The sequence below is a fragment of the Oreochromis aureus genome, linkage group 4 (genome assembly GCF_013358895.1).
Source record: "Oreochromis aureus strain Israel breed Guangdong linkage group 4, ZZ_aureus, whole genome shotgun sequence".
Classification (NCBI taxonomy): Eukaryota; Metazoa; Chordata; class Actinopteri; order Cichliformes; family Cichlidae; genus Oreochromis; species Oreochromis aureus.
The window spans coordinates 12,380,951-12,399,644 of record NC_052945.1 but is presented as its reverse complement, the minus strand read 5'-3'; the positions used below and the strand labels follow the sequence as shown (position 1 = coordinate 12,399,644).

At 38.5% G+C, this 18,694-nt stretch overlaps 1 protein-coding gene across 1 annotated transcript; it reads right to left on the bottom strand.

Annotated features, from left to right (window-relative positions):
• Window positions 1-4,522: 4,522 nt before the first annotated feature.
• LOC120432770 (myosin heavy chain, fast skeletal muscle-like) lies at window positions 4,523-15,092 on the bottom strand. Its single transcript, XM_039611400.1, has 39 exons — window positions 14,874-15,092; window positions 14,633-14,776; window positions 14,391-14,547; window positions 14,189-14,216; window positions 14,001-14,112; window positions 13,816-13,908; window positions 13,665-13,728; window positions 12,959-13,057; window positions 12,765-12,868; window positions 12,533-12,671; window positions 12,328-12,446; window positions 12,081-12,230; window positions 11,826-11,996; window positions 11,432-11,738; window positions 11,222-11,298; window positions 11,046-11,133; window positions 10,840-10,957; window positions 10,619-10,742; window positions 10,403-10,539; window positions 10,044-10,299; window positions 9,604-9,846; window positions 9,293-9,469; window positions 9,037-9,182; window positions 8,850-8,940; window positions 8,357-8,746; window positions 8,124-8,250; window positions 7,879-7,997; window positions 7,460-7,656; window positions 7,194-7,377; window positions 6,945-7,110; window positions 6,687-6,811; window positions 6,285-6,593; window positions 5,994-6,197; window positions 5,786-5,911; window positions 5,528-5,698; window positions 5,284-5,388; window positions 5,098-5,193; window positions 4,848-4,979; window positions 4,523-4,652 (listed from the first exon to the last, which is right to left on the bottom strand). The coding sequence occupies exons 1-39, from the start codon at window positions 15,075-15,077 to the stop codon at window positions 4,635-4,637; spliced, it is 5,817 nt and encodes a 1,938-aa protein (XP_039467334.1). The 5' UTR covers window positions 15,078-15,092; the 3' UTR covers window positions 4,523-4,634.
• Window positions 15,093-18,694: the final 3,602 nt, after the last annotated feature.

Sequence of the window (18,694 nt, the reverse complement as noted above, 5' to 3'; positions counted from 1 at the left end):
TAAACTTATATACAAGTCTTTTAAAGATAGCTAAAACTATATTAAGGAAACAAATCCTATCCCTAAATTCACCACTGTCATAAAACAAAGGAAAATTATAACAAATAAATAAAATACCTTAACTGAAACTGCACAGCTGTATTATTTACTCTACACACATTTATACAAATCAAAAAACATTTAAAAAAGTAACAATAAAATAAACTAACGGGTAAATCTCTTAGTTGTGTGGAAACTCAACACATACGTGAACAGATCTTTGAAAAATGGTTGGTTTTGCAGATCTTTTCTTCTGTTGAATATGCTCAAAACAAACAAACTACTTAGAACAAATTAGGCTTTCAGACAGATTTCCCTCTTCGAATTGGAAGCAAAGTACCAGTGGCCTTCATACTTTCTATTTTGTTTTTCGCTGCATCAGTGCCTTGAATTGCAGCCTCACATCGCTTAGCAAAAGTTAGTACTGTCTCTCCACTAGGCCTGTTGGATAGTACCTCCTGGTAAACATTGGGGACCGCAATAGCAAGTTCCCATATTAATGAAGTGGACACAACAGTGTTTCTGTCGTGCCCATGCTTCTGAAAAGCTTTCATCATGGTCTTTGTCTTTGGAAATGTCTTGAGGAGGGATTTGTATCGCTGCACAATCTCATTTGGTGTTTGAACTGGAAACAAAGCAAATAATTAGAAAAGCAAATGCTCAAAGCATTCATATATACATGGGACGGTTTTAAAAATTTCTTTAAAATGTTAGTCCAAACCTTATATTAAGATGGAGTAGCAAACACAGAGTAGTTTTTTAGTATTAAAATCATAATACTATCTTTTATGCCACATTTATAGTATCCTCTTCTGAACAATCTTCTCTACCAAAATCTTTTGCTCACCACGCTGCCGGAGCTTCTTCTGCTCCTTCTTGTATTTCTTCACTCTTAAATACTTTTTCTTGCATTTGTGCTTTCGCTTCTTTGGGGATGAAGATGAGGATGACAACACAGACGATACAGATGAAGATGCGGAAGATGAATCTGAGTTTCCAGAAGCCTTCTAGGAAAATGGATCATTGCATGGTTAGTCTTTAGGTTGTTCTGCAGGATGTAAACAAGAAAATGGCTTTGTTTTAGAAACAAGATATTTTACAACACTCAGGTTACACTGAGTGACAAAAATGTGCAGAGTAGCTGCTACTTCAAAGTCTCCCTGTTTATAAATTACACAACTGATGATTTAGTCAGCGTATGTGCTTAAAGAGAATGTGGATTTTGTTAAAGAAAAGCATCACATGCCCTTATGAATAAAGTTATATTTATAATAAAGTTATATATAAAAAAAAAACTATTTTAATTCTGATTTTAAGGCTGTAACATTATCAAAAGTTTTATTACTTGGCAGTAAATACCTATTACTGTGTATTTTTTTACTCTGTAAAAAAATTTTAAAGGGAAAAAACATTTGTGTCAAATCCCATCTGTGCTTAGCAGGTGGTAACAAGAGGGATTGAAGTGACACAACTACAGTCTAAATGAATACTCTGCCATCACCACACTATTAACCTCCTAGGACCTGGCGTCCACATATGTGGACATTACATTTTGGGTTGTTTAGACCAAAATACAAAACGTTGCTCTACAAGGGCCTGGTATCAACTTACAAGGACACTATACTGCCACTATCGAAATTTAAAACGAATGTCCTCATATGTGGATCTATTTTTTCTCAGAAACAAAAATCAGGTAAAAAAAAAAAAAATCTGGTAATTCTTTGTTTTTACATTCATCAGGTCGCAATCAACCCAAATAGCAAAGAGAAATTAAAAATGCATGCCATGAAAGAGTTCCGGTCTTAGGAGGTTAAAGGATGCGAATGACAAAATTAATAATAATTAATAATAAAGCCATAATAAAACTGTTTATGAGAGAAAAGACAACAGAGAAGAATAAAAACAGATACAAAGTAATGGCATAACCTATATGCTAATTAGTGAATGACATCATAATCTATATGTTGTTAACTTTGTTTTTGAAAGATTATGATAAATGAATGATAACTAGTTCTAGCTGGAGCTATGATCTTATGAACTATGAAAATGAATCAATCAAGTTAGACCTGGCGGAACGGAATTTGGAACTAAATCTCTTTAGGAATGAAGTGGCACAACACATAAAGTTAACTGACTAAAATCTTTTAATCAACACAATGACAATAAGGGAACTTCACTGGGATTTATCAGTTATATTATGTTTATCTGACGACTGTGAAATAAAAATAATGCTTGTGGAACAAGTCTAGTTTCATACTTGTAAGGGATGATAGCTGACTTCAGAGGAAATCTTTCTCTCCTTCCAGTTCTTCAGTTCTTATCTTTTGCCACTCCAGTTTCTTCTTAAGAAAAGTCAGTTCTCTCGCTCCTTGTTAAGAAGAGCAGTTGCAGTCATACTTGCCAACCTTGAGACCTCAGAATTAGGGAGACATTCAAAAGGGCTGTTGGGGGTGAGGGTGTGGGGGTGGGGGAGTGGTATACATATACACATATATATATACAAAAAACTTGAATTTTACAATGTTTATTTATCGGATAAAATAACTTAAATGTCACCATTATTATTGTCCGGCCAGAAACAGCGGGGGTGTCCAAATTCAGAGGCTGCATCCACCTGAGGACCCGGCCCTCGCAGTCTAAGTGGGCCGGGTCCTCCGAAAGCCAGGTAGGCCGGAAGCGAGTGACTGTGAAATTGGACGGTCAGAAGTACGTCACGAGCTCTCTCGGTGGAGTGAAACTCCGCCGTCTGCTCCTTGCTATCTAAAATATAACCAGACACTGGCGTAAATTCTCGGCCATCTCACACTTCTGTTTAATCTGTTTTCTGGTTGACCTTCCCGGAGGAATAATAAAGTTTTATTTAGTCTAATCTACTCTAATCTAATCTAATCTAATCTAATCTAATAACTTTAATCTCAGCCAAACAGATTTACTCACAAACAAATAAAACACTGAAAAAAAGCCAAACAATAACATTTTTAAGTTATCTAAGTGACTTATCATTTTTAACCAGAGTAGCGAAAGACCACGGGGGTTTGCTGTTCTCGCCGGCTCACATATTTGAAGTTTACACACCTACATTCTTGCCTGAAAATATGTTAAAAGTTTATTTTGCAACCCAGAAAGAATAATAAGAGTGATATTGAAACTAAGTAGCTGCCGCCATTGTTGGAAACTGGAATTGGCTGGGCCGCGCTTTGAATGGTTTTTCAATTTTGTTGTCCAGGTGGAAAATCGGGAGAAATTCGGGAGAATGGTGGCTCAGGGAGATTTTCGGGAGGGGCACTGAAATTCGGGATCCTCCCGGAAAAATCGGGAGGGCTGGCATGTATGGTTGCAGTAGGGGCAAGATTAGAAGAAGAATCTAAAATACAAACAACTATTAAATTACAATACTAAAATAATTTCTAATCTAAAATTGGAACATCCAAGGACATGTCTGTAGGCTAAGAAGAAATTGTACTGAGAAGTTGTTGGAGGAACACGTCATGGTTCTTGAGTGCTCAAGAACCATGTGCTTGGTTCACAACACACTGATGGACCACTGGGACTTCATTCAAGGATATACAAAAAATATTTCGAGTCTGAACGAGTCTGGCATGAACTTTTTTTGGAGGGGGTGACTGTTTGGTGTTTTAAATAACACATTTAATGTTACATGTGGTGCTCTTATAATACATTGCCATTTTTGACAGTAGTTAAATGTTATTTCAAGCAATGATTGTAATTTAGGTCTAAGTGTAATAAATTGTGATGTTATACATTTAAGACTCACTTTTGGCATTTACAAATGTTTATTAGTCATTAATAAATTGTGTTATGCTTTACACTTGACAATAAAGCTCCCATTTGGCATTTATAAATGTTTATTAGTCGTTAATAAATGGTGACATGTTTTACACTTTACAACAAAGCTCCGATTGATAGTTGTGGATATTTATAATTCATTTATAAAGTATAATTTTATATGCTTAAAAATATGTTTACAAATGCTTATTATGCTTACAAGATAGCAAATTAGTCTGAAAGGTTTAATATAGTAACTCTAGATTAAATATGTAGGTGAACACATTTGGCTCACTATTTGGCAAGAAACCGGTCAGGTTTTTCTCTTTCTCACCCTTAACTAATGCTTTACAAACCATTAATAATGTTTTATAAAGCATTTACAGATTAATTAAAAAATACTGACATATTCAGCCATTTGTTTAACTGATGTGACAATGGGAATTAATTGTTGTTTAATGGAAATTTTGCTTGTGAAGCACTAATTGTTTAGGATTGCAAAAAAATTATTTTTAAATAATAATAGTTTTTGTGAAATGTGGTTTTCTTTTAAAGGTAAAGCAAAAGTGCTGTCCTCATTTCACAGCACGATATCCTGTAGGTATGAATCATAACTAATCTGAAGAAACTACTGTGTTAAACATTGTATATTTGATAGTGACTATTTTAGAATATACAATAAATAAAACTCTTTACATTTCATGAAATCATAATGAAAGTGTTTATTGAATTAATACATCATAAGCAGACAATTTAACAGTTAGTTCATATTTTATGAACACTGCCAAAAAGTTCCAGAAGAATGTGTCTTATTCAGCGCTTTCACCCTGAAAAAAAGTAATGAAAGGTAAAATTATTAAACACATATTAACAACAAGCAATTTATCGCGTGTTGTTTTTGTACAAGTATCTACACTCTCTACTCTCTTCAAATCAAAGCGAATTAATAATACAAAGCAAGCAACATTCAACATTCAATCGAACAACAGTAAATGTTGTGTAAAATGAATTACATGAATTACCTTTCCAACATCACGGCTCTTGGCTCTCAATTTGTTGACCTGAGATTCAGCAATGTCAGCACGTTCCTGAGCTTCCTCCATCTCATGCTGGACCTTTCTCAGTCTGGACATGTGGGTGTTGGCCTGCTCTTCCTGTTCAGTGTAACAATATGTTTTGGTTTTTTTATAAATATCAGGTCATATATGCTGGTTATATTTCAGTTATAAAGTTGTGCACTCCATTTGTAAAATCACAAAACATTTTACTCACAGCCTCCTCAGCCTGTCTCTTGTAAGCCTTGACTTTGAGCTGCAGCTTGTCCACCAGATCCTGAAGTCTGACCAAATTCTTCTTGTCCTCCTCAGTCTGCATAAATAACAAACTGTTACTGACAGCTAAAGAAGAAAGAATTTAAGAACTTAAATGTAATAAATATTTAGGTAAATGTGTAATCACCTGGTAGGTGAGCTCCTTCACTCTCCTCTCATATTTACGGACTCCTTTAACAGCATCAGCTCCACGTCTCTGCTCAGCTTCAACTTCAGCTTCCAGTTCACGGACCTTTAATGCCATGATAAATAATCAGCTTTTAATAAATATTAAGAGTACAGAGAAGAAATTGGGTGGAGATCATGTGATGAAATATAAGTGTTTTTTTTTTTTTTTTAAATATTTGAATAATAGTTCAAGTACAACATACCCTGGACTCCAGTTTCTGGAGCTGCTTCTTGCCACCCTTCATGGCGAGGTTCTCAGCCTCATCCAGACGGTGCTGCAGGTCCTTGACTGTGACCTCCAGGTTCTTCTTCATCCTCTCCAGGTGAGCACTGGTGTCCTGCTCCTTCTTCAGCTCCTCAGCCATCATGGCAGCCTGAAAATATGGGTGGTATTGGGATTACTGATCAAGCATGAACAAGAATTTTGAAAAGAAAAGAAGGCTTGTAAAGTACTAACTTACATCAGTGATAGCCTTTTTGGCCTTCTCCTCAGCATTTCTTGCTTCTTGAACTGCATCATCCACCTCACCCTGAACCTGGACAAGGTCAGACTCCAGCTTCTTCTTGGTGTTCAAAAGACTGGTGTTCTGAATGAAAAAGGAACAGTTTTAATGATGTGATTCTCACTCTCTGATGTCTCAAAGTTCTTGTAAAGTAATGAACACCAACCTGAGAGTGAAGCAGTCCAACACGCTCGCTAGCATCAACCAACTCCTGCTCAGCTACTTTGCGTCCTCTCTCTGTCTGCTCCAGAGCGGCTCTCAGCTCCTCAATCTCAGCCACCATCAGACCATTTCTGCGCTCCACCATGGCGACCTGCTCCTTCATGTCTTCCTGTCCTCTGACAGCATCATCCAAGTGCAGTTGGGCATCCTGATTTCAAACAAACAAAAGATATTATCACTGTATGCTTTTAGGTTAATAAAAAAACACACACACACAAATGATCTACCAACTCACCTTGAGCTGTCCTTGGACATTCCTCAGTTGTTTCTGGGCCTCAGCAGCCTGTCTGTTGGCATGGCTCAGCTGAATCTCCATCTCATTCAGGTCTCCCTCCATCTTCTTCTTGACTCTCAGGGCATCATTCCTGCTCCTGACCTCAGCATCAAGAGTGCTCTGCATGGAGTCAATCACCCTCTGGCTGTTCCTCTTGATCTGCTCCGTCTCTTCGTCCTTCTCTGCCAGCTTTCTGTCAATCTCACCTTTCACCTGGTTTAGCTCAAGCTGAACACGAAGGATCTTGGCCTCCTCGTGCTCCAAAGTTCCCTTTAATTAAAGGGTTATTTCAACGTAAACTGGAGAAGGGATACTTTTATAAAGTTAATTACAAACAAATTAAGATTCTATAAAATACATTACCTCAGCTTCCTCCAGAGCTGTCTGAATTTCAGACTTCTCAGTCTCAACAGTCTTCTTGGCCTTTTCCAGCTCATGGATGCTCTTTCCTGTCTCACCAATCTGCTCAGTCAGATCTGAGATCTCCTCTACAGAGCAAACACAGCCAAGAGTTACAGTACTTGGAGCTGATATATGCAAATGTTTTTGCCACAACATAAGCTGTAAATGAATATAAACATTAGAATCATATCCATATGATCTATAACAAAATTAGCATACGCTGCAGGTTCTTGTTCTCTCTCTTCATGGTCTCCAGTTGATCCAGAGCCTCTTCATATGAGTTCTTCATCTTGAACAACTCAGTGCTGAGAGAACGAGCCTCCTTTTGTGCTCCTTCCAGCTCTGCCTGGCTCTCCTCATACTTCTGCTTCCATTCTGCCAGGACCTATGTTAATATAGGTTAATTAGTTTGTTGTGATTATGGGTGTATGTCTCTTCTGATGATAATGGTTATGTTTAAAACTTTACCTTATCAAAGTTCCTCTGCTTCTTATCAAGGTTAGCAGCCAGAGCATTAGCTCTCTCCACATCAATCATGAGGTCCTCCACCTCACCCTGCAGCCTCTGCTTGGTCTTCTCCAGTGAGGCACACTTGGAGTTCACAGCCTCAATGGATTCCTCAGCGTCCTGCAGGCGCTGGGCAAGCTTTTTCCTGTTGTTAAAATAATTTTGTATTGATCAAGAGTGAAACAACTGTATAAACTAATTTAAACAATGAAAGCATCATGACTTACTTGGCCTCCTCCAGCTCCTCAGTGCGCTGGATAGCATCAGTCTCATATTTGGATCGCCACTGAGCCACCTCACTGTTGGCCTTGGACATTCCTCGCTGCAGCTCAGCCTTGGCCTCCTGCTCCTCCTCAAACTGCTCTCTGAGCAGATCACAGTCATGACGTGCTGACTGAACAGCATGAGCCAGGGCGTTCTTGGCCTGTTGAAGTGAAAGTTGATTTCAGATTTCGACATTTTATTGTTGAATCAATTTAAAAGTCTAATGCTGAGAGGATAACAAATTTAAGAGCTAAAACCTTAGAAAGAAATTAGAGGATAATCTGTCTCAGAGTTACTGAGTGTCTCTGTAACTGACTAAAACTTGTCTCTGTTTTTATTAGTAAGTGCTGAAATATAAAAGAAGATAGAAAATAGTTACAACCTTCACTTCCTCCTCAACGTGTCTCTTCAGCTCCTCAATCTGCTGAGTGAAGGCCTGCTTGCCCCTTGTGAGCTGAGAAACAAGAGCTTCTTTCTCCTCAAGCTGGCGTCCGAACTCACCTGTAAATGACACACATGTATTAAGCCCAGTTTGTTTTATTTCACCCACTGATTGGTTGCAGTTATAGGTACCTCTAAATGACAAATTTCCAGAGACAGACTGTTTTTTTGTTATACATCACTTACCATTCTCTGTCTGAAGTCTCGCCTTCTGGGCATTAATGTCATTCAACTGACGAACATTCTCATCGTTTTTGGCTTTGAGTTCACTTAGTTGATCCTCAAGAGTCCTGCACATTTTCTCCAAGTTGCCCTGTCAACAAGTAATGTCATATCCATGTTAACAGTTAATGAGCCGCTTTGGCGGTCCTGAAATGCCAAAAAAAAGAAAATCTTTTCTCTATAAACAATGTCCACACCTTTGCTTTAGCAACAGCCTCCATGTTGCTGGAGAGGTCATCGATCTCCATCTTGTACTCGCTCTTCTCCTTCTCCAGCTTCTGTTTGACACGCTGGAGGTTGTCGATCTGCTCTCCGAGCTCTGCAACAGTGTCAGCCTGCTTCTTACGGAGAGCTGCTGCAGTAGCTTCATGCTGCAAAGTTGATTCCTCAAGATCACGACGCAGTTTCTGGAACTCAGCCTCTCGCTTCTTGTTCATCTCAATCTGAGCAGCTGTTGCTCCACCAGCTTCCTCGAGCCTCTCGCTGATCTCTTCAAGCTCCCTGGAGAGGTCGGCTCTCTGCTTCTCTACCTTAGCCCGAGCTGCCCTCTCAGCCTCAATCTCCTCTTCCAGCTCCTCAATACGAGCCTAGTTTAAAATTATTTGGCTTTATCGATTAGAACCTAAACTTAATTAGGTTTTTGAATGATAATGAACAATATTATTTATGAATACTGGCCGTTAGTGTTACCTGAAGTTCTTTGATCTTCTTCTGAAGTTGAGCACCAAGGGATTGCTCGTCCTCAATTTTGCTGAGAAGTTGGCTGATTTCAAAGTCCTTCCTTGGTGTGGAAGAAGAAAGGTTTTACGATCATAGTCCATATGATTATTGCAATGCAGTGTGTGAAAAGAAAATTATTTACAAAAAACCCCCCTACTTCTTGATTTTCTCGTCAGACTGCTGCTTGTCATTCTCCAGATCCATTATGGATTCCTGGGCCAGTTTCAGATCTCCCTCCAGCTTCCTCTTGGCTCTCTCAAGGTCCATGCGGAGCTTCTTCTCTTGCTCCAGTGAACCCTCAAGCTATAAAATCATGGCAGTTGATTTAAGTGGTTGGAAAGACAATGATTTAGTACTAAAATTCTTTCCATAAAAAACAAAAAGCAAACACGTCATTATTATAGATTTCTTACATCATCAACTTGCTGTTCCAGTTTTGTCTTGGACTTGGTCAGAGTGTTGACTTTGTCCTCCTCTGCCTGGAGATCATCCAGTGTTTGCTGATGGGCCTCTTGTAAGGCTTTCTTCTCCTTAGTTAACTTGGCAATTGACTCATCTTGAGATGCCATCTCCTCTGTCAGGTTTTTCACCTGAAATAATGTGAATACATTAAGTTTAATTTTGTTCGAGAATATGTTGAATATTTGAACGTTTAAGGTGTCTAGTCAAAGAGCAATATTACATGCTTTAATTGAACTAAGAATACAATCAATATGAACTGAACCTTGTTTTCTGTGGCATGTTTCTCCTTCTCCACTTTGGCCAAGGTGAGCTCCAAGTCATCAATGTCCTTCTTTAGCTCAGAGCATTCATCCTCCAGCTTCCTCTTCTTAGCAGTCAGCTCAGCATTGATTTCCTCTTCATCCTCCAGTCTCTCACTTGTCTCTTTGAGTTTGGCCTCAAGCTGGATCTTGCTCTTAATGAGCCCCTCACACCTTTCTTCAGCATCAGAGAGATTGTCGACTTCCTATAATACATGTTGAACACACAACTTAGATTATTTGTGAGTCATATTGTCCTAGTTTTTTCTTGATCGTAATTTTAACTACACTTTTGTTTTAGCAAATAAATAATGAGAGGATGAGACAAACATGTGGTCCTTTTATATCTAACTTTAATATACATGAACTAGAGTTGTAATATATACTTTTCTCTGCTACTTACTGCAGCCACTTGAAGTTGCAGGTCATTCTTCTCCTGCAGCAGGCCGACCATCTTCTCTTCCAGTTCCTTCTTCTTGGCCAGAGCAGTAGCCAGGTCTGTCTGCATCTTCTCATAGTTCTCCTTCATGTTCTGGAGCTCCTTCTCAGTCTCAGCACTCTTCAGAAGAGGCTTGATCTTGAAGTACACTTTCAGCCATGGCCAGTTCTTGACATTCATGAAAGAACGGATGTTGTACTGGATGGTGTAGATAGATTCTCTAAAAACCAAACATGAGAGTGTTACTTTTAGTGTCGTAGGATCTTAATATGAGGAAGGAAATAAAAAAAAGAATGCAATAGAGTTTAGTATGATAATGTTACCTCCTCTCCATCATCTTCACAAACTCTTTCCTCATGACGTATCCTCTGCAGAGAGCCTGAGTCATGGTCACCAGCTCAGCCAGTTTCTCATCTCTCATCTCCTCAAGAGTTCCCAGCAGACCAGCTTTGAAGAACACCTATTTAATCATTAAAAGCATAAGTACAAGTGCAAATGGACAGTGTTTTGTTAATGTATATTAATATAATGAAGTGTACCTTCGTGTGCCCAAACATGTACTGCGTGTGATCCACATCAATGGAGCCAAGCAGCTTCTCTGAAGCTTTCTTGTTGTCAATGAACTGTCCCTCAGGGATGACACTGGCATTCAACACTTTGTATCTTCAAGAGAGAATCATGTTGTTACTTAGATTTTTCTTCCATCATATTGAAGTTTACCCTTTACAACATTTCCTTTCCAATATTGTTATGCTGTCACCTCTGCTTGAAGTCACCATAGAGGATTCTGCTGGGGAAACCCTTTCTGCAGATTCTGATGCCCTCCAGTACACCGTTACACCTCAGCTGGTGGATGACCAGGTAGTTCTCCATAAGGCCTGAGAGTCAGAAATCCATAACATTTCAAATCTTTTTCTATATTATTACTGTAATTTTTGCAGTTAATACGACTTTGGGGTGTTTTACCTGGGGTCTTTGTCTCATTGGGAATCAAGCAACGGACAAAGTGAGGATGAGTGCTTCTTAAGTTGGTCATCAGCTTGGCCAGGTTCTCCTGAAGATCAGCATCATTAGATAATAGGTTAATAGTATTTAAATCTAAGATTTTAAATTGATATCTTAAAATATAAATCTATACATACTCTGAAAAGCGCAGACACAGTCTGGAAGGAACCACCCTTCTTCTTACCACCCTTCTTGCCACCACCACCAGCAGCCTCTGTTTTCATAAACAGTAAATTTTATAATTGGAATTGGAAAAAATATTTTTCACAGTATAATATTAGCCTGCAGTATGCACATTGTAGCTATCTGTACTGGACACTAGAATTTGTAAGCACTTTTTTTCTTACCTTCAGCTCCACCATGAGTTGCGTAAAGGAAGCAGAGCAGTTTGTTTGAAGACTTCTGGTAGAGCTGCACAACTGAGTCATTCAGTGGGTCCTTGTTCTTGTCCAGCCAGCCAGAGATATTGTAGTCCACTGTACCAGCATAGTGAACCAGAGAGAAGTGTGCCTCAGCCTTGCCCTTTCCAGGCTTTGGCTTCTCAAATGCCTTGGTCTTGCCAAGATGCTGATCGTGCAGCTTGTTCTTGAAAGTTGTGTCAGAGGCCTTGGGGAACATGCACTCCTCTTCAAGGATGGAGAAGATGCCCATTGGCTGAGAAAATGTCACATGTCATATTAAAGTTTCAACAGAGGTAACATATGCAGCCACATGTACATTTCTTCCAGAGTAGCTGTTTACCTTCTCAATAAGCTCAATGCAGGCAGCCAAGTCCATACCAAAGTCAATGAACTCCCATTGAATGCCCTCTTTCTTGTACTCCTCTTGCTCCAGGACAAACATGTGATGGTTGAAAAACTGTTGCAGTTTCTCATTGGTGAAGTTGATGCAGAGTTGCTCCAAGCTGTTGAACTGCAATAGTAAAAACATGTTTAATTTCATGACAATACAGTGTTTAACATTTAAGAAATGTGGTGAAATGTCTCAAATGCCCACATCGAAGATCTCAAATCCAGCGATATCCAGCACTCCAATGAAGAACTGTCTGGGCTGCTTTGTGTCCAGCATCTCATTGATACGGATAACCATCCACAAGAACATTTTCTCATAGATAGATTTGCACAGAGCCGAGACAGCATTGTTGACCTGGCAAACAAGAATTTATAATTATACAAAACCATATGAATACAGCTATAATGCCTATAAATATTTAATCATATTTTAAGTTCTTTTTATTAATTACCTGTGGGACAGTCTGACCTTTGGTCACCATCTCATTGCCAACCTTGACTCTTGGGTAGCACAGAGCTTTCAGCATATCAGCCGAGTTCAGGCCCAGTAGGTATGCAATCTTGTCCGCCACTGTTGGATTAAAACAAATAATTATAATACCTAACAAATGCAAATTACTTCAAATATTTTTCCATTATAGAAATTTTTCACAATACCCTCAGTGCCATCAGGTTCAGCCTGCTCTTCACGCTGCTTCTGCTTGAATTTCATGTTGCCATGATGCATCACAGCACCAGTCAGCTTGTAGATGCTTAACTTCTCATCACCACTAAAGCCCAAGATGTCAATAGCAGTCTGTAAGAAAAAAATGAAATCAGCTATTAATAAATAAAACAAAAGAAGATATTTATGGTTAAGTATAAGATTCTGTGTCAAATGTGATTTTACATCTGTTGCAATGAACTCCTCCACATCATTGATGCTCTTGACAGTGATTTCACCCTGACTGATCATTGGATAGTCATAGGGGTTAGTTGTGATCAGAAGAGCCTCTGAAAGGAGAAATGAAGTCAACTTGTTTTTAGCTTAGAATGTGATTTTAATGGTTTTAAAATCTAAATTTAGGTGTCCTATCAACATACCCAGAAGCTCAGGCTTGTGGCCAGTCATCAGCTGATAGAAGATATGGTAGCTCCTCTCAGCAGACAACTGGAAGGTGACACGGGACTTCTCCAGCAGATCTAAGAAGAACAGATTAATTTTGACACTGTAGACATGAGACATCACAGTCAAGACTGTGATGCAGTCAAGACTGCAAAATGGATCGAACATCCATTTATTTATTTGGCTGTCATTGGGGGTGTTTGAAACTATTTTCAGTTCTATTGCTTTACTAATAATGTGATTCACAGTATACCTTGTTATAATTTAAATGTTCTGTGAAGATGCAATATGTTCCTACTTTTACTTACACACATGATAACTACTGGGTTACGGCAGAAAGTGTTGACACACCAATAAATGCCAGTCAGTTACTCTGTCAGTGTACAGTAGATCACTTTTTTTTGTCCCCTGCTCATTTATATATATAGTGTAACCACACTGTTCATGCATCCGTGTTCCACCACAACAGACAATATTGCTTCTTCTGAAATTAAGTGACTCATCTCTTTATGTGCTGTGAAATAAATAAGCAGATCTGTTACATAATATTTAGAGTTTTGGGCAGGGGGATTCTAAAGATATCAGTTTGATACTCATTCCCCAGAGCTTGAATATATTTAAGTGACTAATTAAATATAATTTCTATCACACATAACTTTAATTTGCACTGTGGTTCAAACTTACACGTTTCAATATCAGCTGAAGACAGCTTGCCAGATGTGCCAAAGTGAATCCTGATGAATTTACCCTAGAGGGTAGATCTTTATTAATACTGCCTTTCATGAGAGCATGTAGTAAAAAACGTATTTACATTAACTCAGTTTTAATCACTTACAAAACGAGAGGAGTTGTCATTCCTCACAGTCTTGGCATTACCGTAGGCCTCCAACAGAGGGTTGGCAGCAACAATCTGATCCTCAAGAGAGCCCTGCAAGAATATATTGTGTTTATGTGAGCTGATCTTCCAAAATCGATTTTCTTTTTTGTCACAAAGTCTTTGGTGCTGAATAAAGAATATACCTGCATTTTGCCAGGTGTTGGCTCAGCCTTCTTAGCTCCAAGAGCTGCAATTGTTGCAAAGTACTGGATGACACGTTTGGTGTTGACAGTCTTTCCTGCACCAGATTCTCCACTGGGGATTATGGGACACATTGTTAAAATGCCTTAAAGTTTTTATAGATTTTTAATGTAGTGTGTATTATACTCACGTAATCAGGACAGACTGGTTCTCACGATCTAAAAGAAAAACATATAAGCATGTCTTGAATAATCTTAGGATTCATTTATTTCCTATCACTTATAAGTAGCTATGTGCTAAGAAACAATTTTTTTCACGCAATGATTAATGGTCATCTGTTTAAGTCAAAGTCCTAAATGCATTTATAAGCTTCACTAGGGAATTGATCTTACCAGTGAGCATGAACTGATAGGCATTGTCAGAGATGGAGAAGATGTGGGGTGGAGCCTCAATCCTCTTCTTTCCTCTGTATGCTGCTACACATGTAGCATCATACACAGGAAGCCACTTGTAGGGATTGACGACAACGCAGAACAACCCAGAGTAGGTCTGTATCATAGAGAACAAATATCATTTAAACATTTACAGATCGGCACGATATTTTCATTTCACACACAGCAAAGTTAAAACTTACGTAGATCATCCATGATGCATAACGCTCTTTGAGGTTAAACAACACAGATGGTTCATTAAGGTGGGTCATCATGGCCATGTCCTCCATCTTATCAAACTTTGGAGGGTTCCTGGGGTGGATTTCATCTTCCTTTACGGTGACCGTCTGAAAAGAAAATAAAGATCACTTAGAAAAAATCAGCTTTCAAAGTTCGGCACTATATATTTAATAAACAGATAAAGTACATAGATTATTCATCTACCTTTCCTCCGTCTGTCTCAACAGTGGCTTTACCACCCTCCTTCTTGACAAGTTTCCCCTTGACATACATCTCATCAGGATCAGTCACAAAGAAGGCCGTCTTGGCATCAAATGGAGCAGTCTGGGCCTCAATCCTCTCCTTTTCTGGCTTGCGGAGGTAAATGGACGCCGCGCCATACTGCGCCATCTCCGCGTCTGTGCTCATGTTGGCACTTTATTGGAGACTGAAAATATGATGGATTTACACATAAATCATATACTGTACTTATTATACAACACATAATTGTCATCCATTCTTTTTGATTCATGAAATTTACCTCAGCTGATGCAAACAGAAATTCCTTGGTATCCTGTGTATGTCAAGGTGCTATAAAATAAGTAAAGGTACATCAATGGACATTTTACGCTTCAGTTTAAGAATCCATTCAAAAAGCAAAGTTTTCAATGTCTTTAAAAAATATTAATAACTGAACACTTAAAAATGTAAAACATAAACTTAATTAGAGCATATAATACACAATAGATAAAACATGGTAGCTGAATGCTTTACTGTACTCACCCGCCTTAGATGCCTGTCAGTTAGAGCAAATGTCCAGAGCTGCTGCTTTTATAGACAACGGCTCTGCTTCCTCAGCATTTACACTCTCCTTAGTTTGGTCACGAATGTCTGACACCTTGCTTCTTGATACGGATATGGTCAAAAATAAATGAATTATTATGATTAATTTTCCACATATGAAGTCCTTCTTTTCTAATACAACATACATTCAAAAACAAACAATTTAGCTGTATTCCTTAGTGAAAAAACTATTGCCAATTTATTGTAGTTTATTTGGTATTTTTCTTCAAATGATTATGCTCCTAAATATGGAAAATGTAAGAAATGTTAACAATATAGTTAGTGGTAAATTACAACAGTGCTCTGGATGGTTTGGGGATTATTCATTCTAATAACTCTTGAAGATATATTGATATTAATTTGATACAGTTTATACCAAGCTTGTCTGTGTGCCCAAGCATCTTTGATATTTTGATAGCCAGTTTTAAACTTGCAGTGCCACTGGTGTATAGTTACAGGACATAAAAATCCAAGACATGTGATATAAAATTCAGAGTCAGACTTTCTGTTATTGCCAGAAGGGTGTTATATATAGCTCCTGGAAATATAATATTAAAAAATGTATTACTATAAAATAGTTTGTTATAAATACATTTAATTTCTGTGCGGATAGAAGTGAGCGCACAGCTTTTAGCTTACCATTTTGATGAACTAATTAAATGATAAATTCTTACTGGAAGGTAAAATCTGGGATCATAGCAAGGATTAGCTTTTATTTCCAAAGTTTTATTTCTCCAGAACCTTTCACATGTGTCTCAAGTGCTCAGGATGAAACTGCAGTCATTTGCATAAAGCACATAGTGCCAAATGGTGGGCATCACCCTCAGCCTCTCTGGTAGGGTATATGCCAGCATGCTGCAGAGTGTGTCTTTTAGTTGAACCTTTAATTCAGGAGGAACAATGTGGTTTTCATCCTTAATCATGGAACACTGGACCTGATATTTGTGCCCTTCTTGCTATTCTTTTTATCCGCATCACTTCATTATTATTTTCTTCTGTCACATCTTGCTATTCTGTTGTTGTCACATCTTGCTATTCTGTTGTAGAGGTGAATAAAGTGTCAGGCAGGAACATGAGTTTGAACCTGGAAATAAAAAGGATGATTCTGAATGTTGTCAGTACATATGCCCCACAAGTTGGATGTCAGTTAGAAAAGAAAAAGGAATTCTGGAGTAAGTTGGATAAAGTGGTAGCGAGTGTTCTTGGGGAGAGAGTGCTGATTGTATCAGACTTTGACAAATAAAAATGAGCAGAGGTGATTAGGAGGTGTTGGGTAGGTATGGTATTAAGTAGTTAAATGCAGAAGAGCAGATGGTAGTGGGCTTTCTAAAAAAAAATGGAAAGGGCTGTTGTGAACAGATATTTCAAGGAGAGGGATGACCACAGGGTGACATTACAGAGCAGAGGAAGGTGCACACAGGTGGAGTACATCCTGTGCACAAGGTGTAATTTGAAGGAGACTACAAGGTGGTGTCAGGGGAGTAGTTTTAGTTTTTGGCACTGCATCTCATGCTACTTGGGTTCCTCAAGTAATTAGTCTACCTCCAGCTCAAAATTTCAAACCCTCTTCTACTCTTCATTTTTACTGTGGGGATTGTTGGTCCCCACAAGTATAGTAGTATGCCAATTTCCTGTCCTCACAAAAATGTCTAAACATGTACACACACACACACACACACACACACACACACACACACACACACACACACACACACACACACACACACACACACACACACACACACACACACACACACACACACACACACACACACACACACACACACACACACGCGTGTATAGATAGATGTGCTGTGGGGGAGATATCAGATTTTCTTAGAGGTCTGTCCACATTTTCAGTTGAGGTAAGCTGTACTGCATGATCCAGAATAGAAAGGCACCACCAAGTGTGGCCTTATATGTGAGTGAGCATTGCAGTATTATATCAGTGACACTGTTTTATGTTGACTTGCACTGCCTTGAATTCAACTTATATTTTTAAAAGCTAACTGGATTTCAGTCCGTCTTTTTTACCTTTCTCAAAAGTAAATTTATACCAGAGTTGTATATATAGAGCAGTGCAGCTACAAAAACTATCCAGAAAAAAATACGTTATGTTATTATGGCAGTTGTTGAGTATACCTATTAAAGTTTGGTAATAAGATATATTTGGACATTTTAATATAAACACATATACACAGCTCTGTCTGAAGGAATATTTTTATAACTGTAAATAGATTGGATGTAAAAGGTCAATCTCAGGCATTATCAGTTTTTGACTGTGAATTTGTGGTAATATTTAGCCTAAAATGTTTAACTTGCTAAAGATGCTGAATGGCATATTGTTCTACAGAGAATTTTTTAATTACCCACCCAAAGCACTGAATTCAATTGTTTCAAAAACTTCCATGGTAACACATGTTTAAAATCAAGCATCTAGGCATGCAGTCTTCAGAATGGGTCTCTCTCAGGAGCTCAGTGAATTCCAACGTGGCAGCATTATAGAATACCACCTGTGCAACAAGTAGTGAAATTTCCTTGTTACTAAATAACAAGGTGTTATAACGAGGTGGAAGTGATTAGGAACCTCAGCAACTCAGCGATGTATTGGTAGGCCACATAAATTGATAAAGCAGGGTCTCGCATAGTGCACAGAGGTCACCAACTTTCTGGAGTCAGTCACTACAACACTCTAAACTTCATGTGGTCTTCAGATTAGCTCATGAACAGTGTTTAGAGAGCTTCATGGAATGGGTTTTAATGGCTACGCAGTTGCACTAAACCTTACATAACCAGGCACAATGCAATGCATAAGATGCAGAAAAGCATGCTGACACTGTGGCAGTGTTCATATGTTCTGGATGAGAGATGAATCGCGCTGGTGTGAAGTTATTTTTCACACGATGGCCTTGGCCCCTTAGTTCCAGTGAAATGTTTCAACACACCAAGACATTTTGGACAGTTTCATACTCCTAGCTTTTTGGGAACAGTTTAGTAAAGCCCCTTTCCTGTTCTAACATGATGGAGTGTCAGTGCACAAATTGGATGGGGGAATTTGGTGTGCAAGAACTTGACTGGTCTGCCAGAGTCCTGACCAAAACCAGATTAAACACCTTTGGAATGAATTAGACTGTGAACCAGGCCTTCTCGTCCAACATCATTGTCTGACCTCACAAATATATTTCTGGAAGAATCGTTGAAAA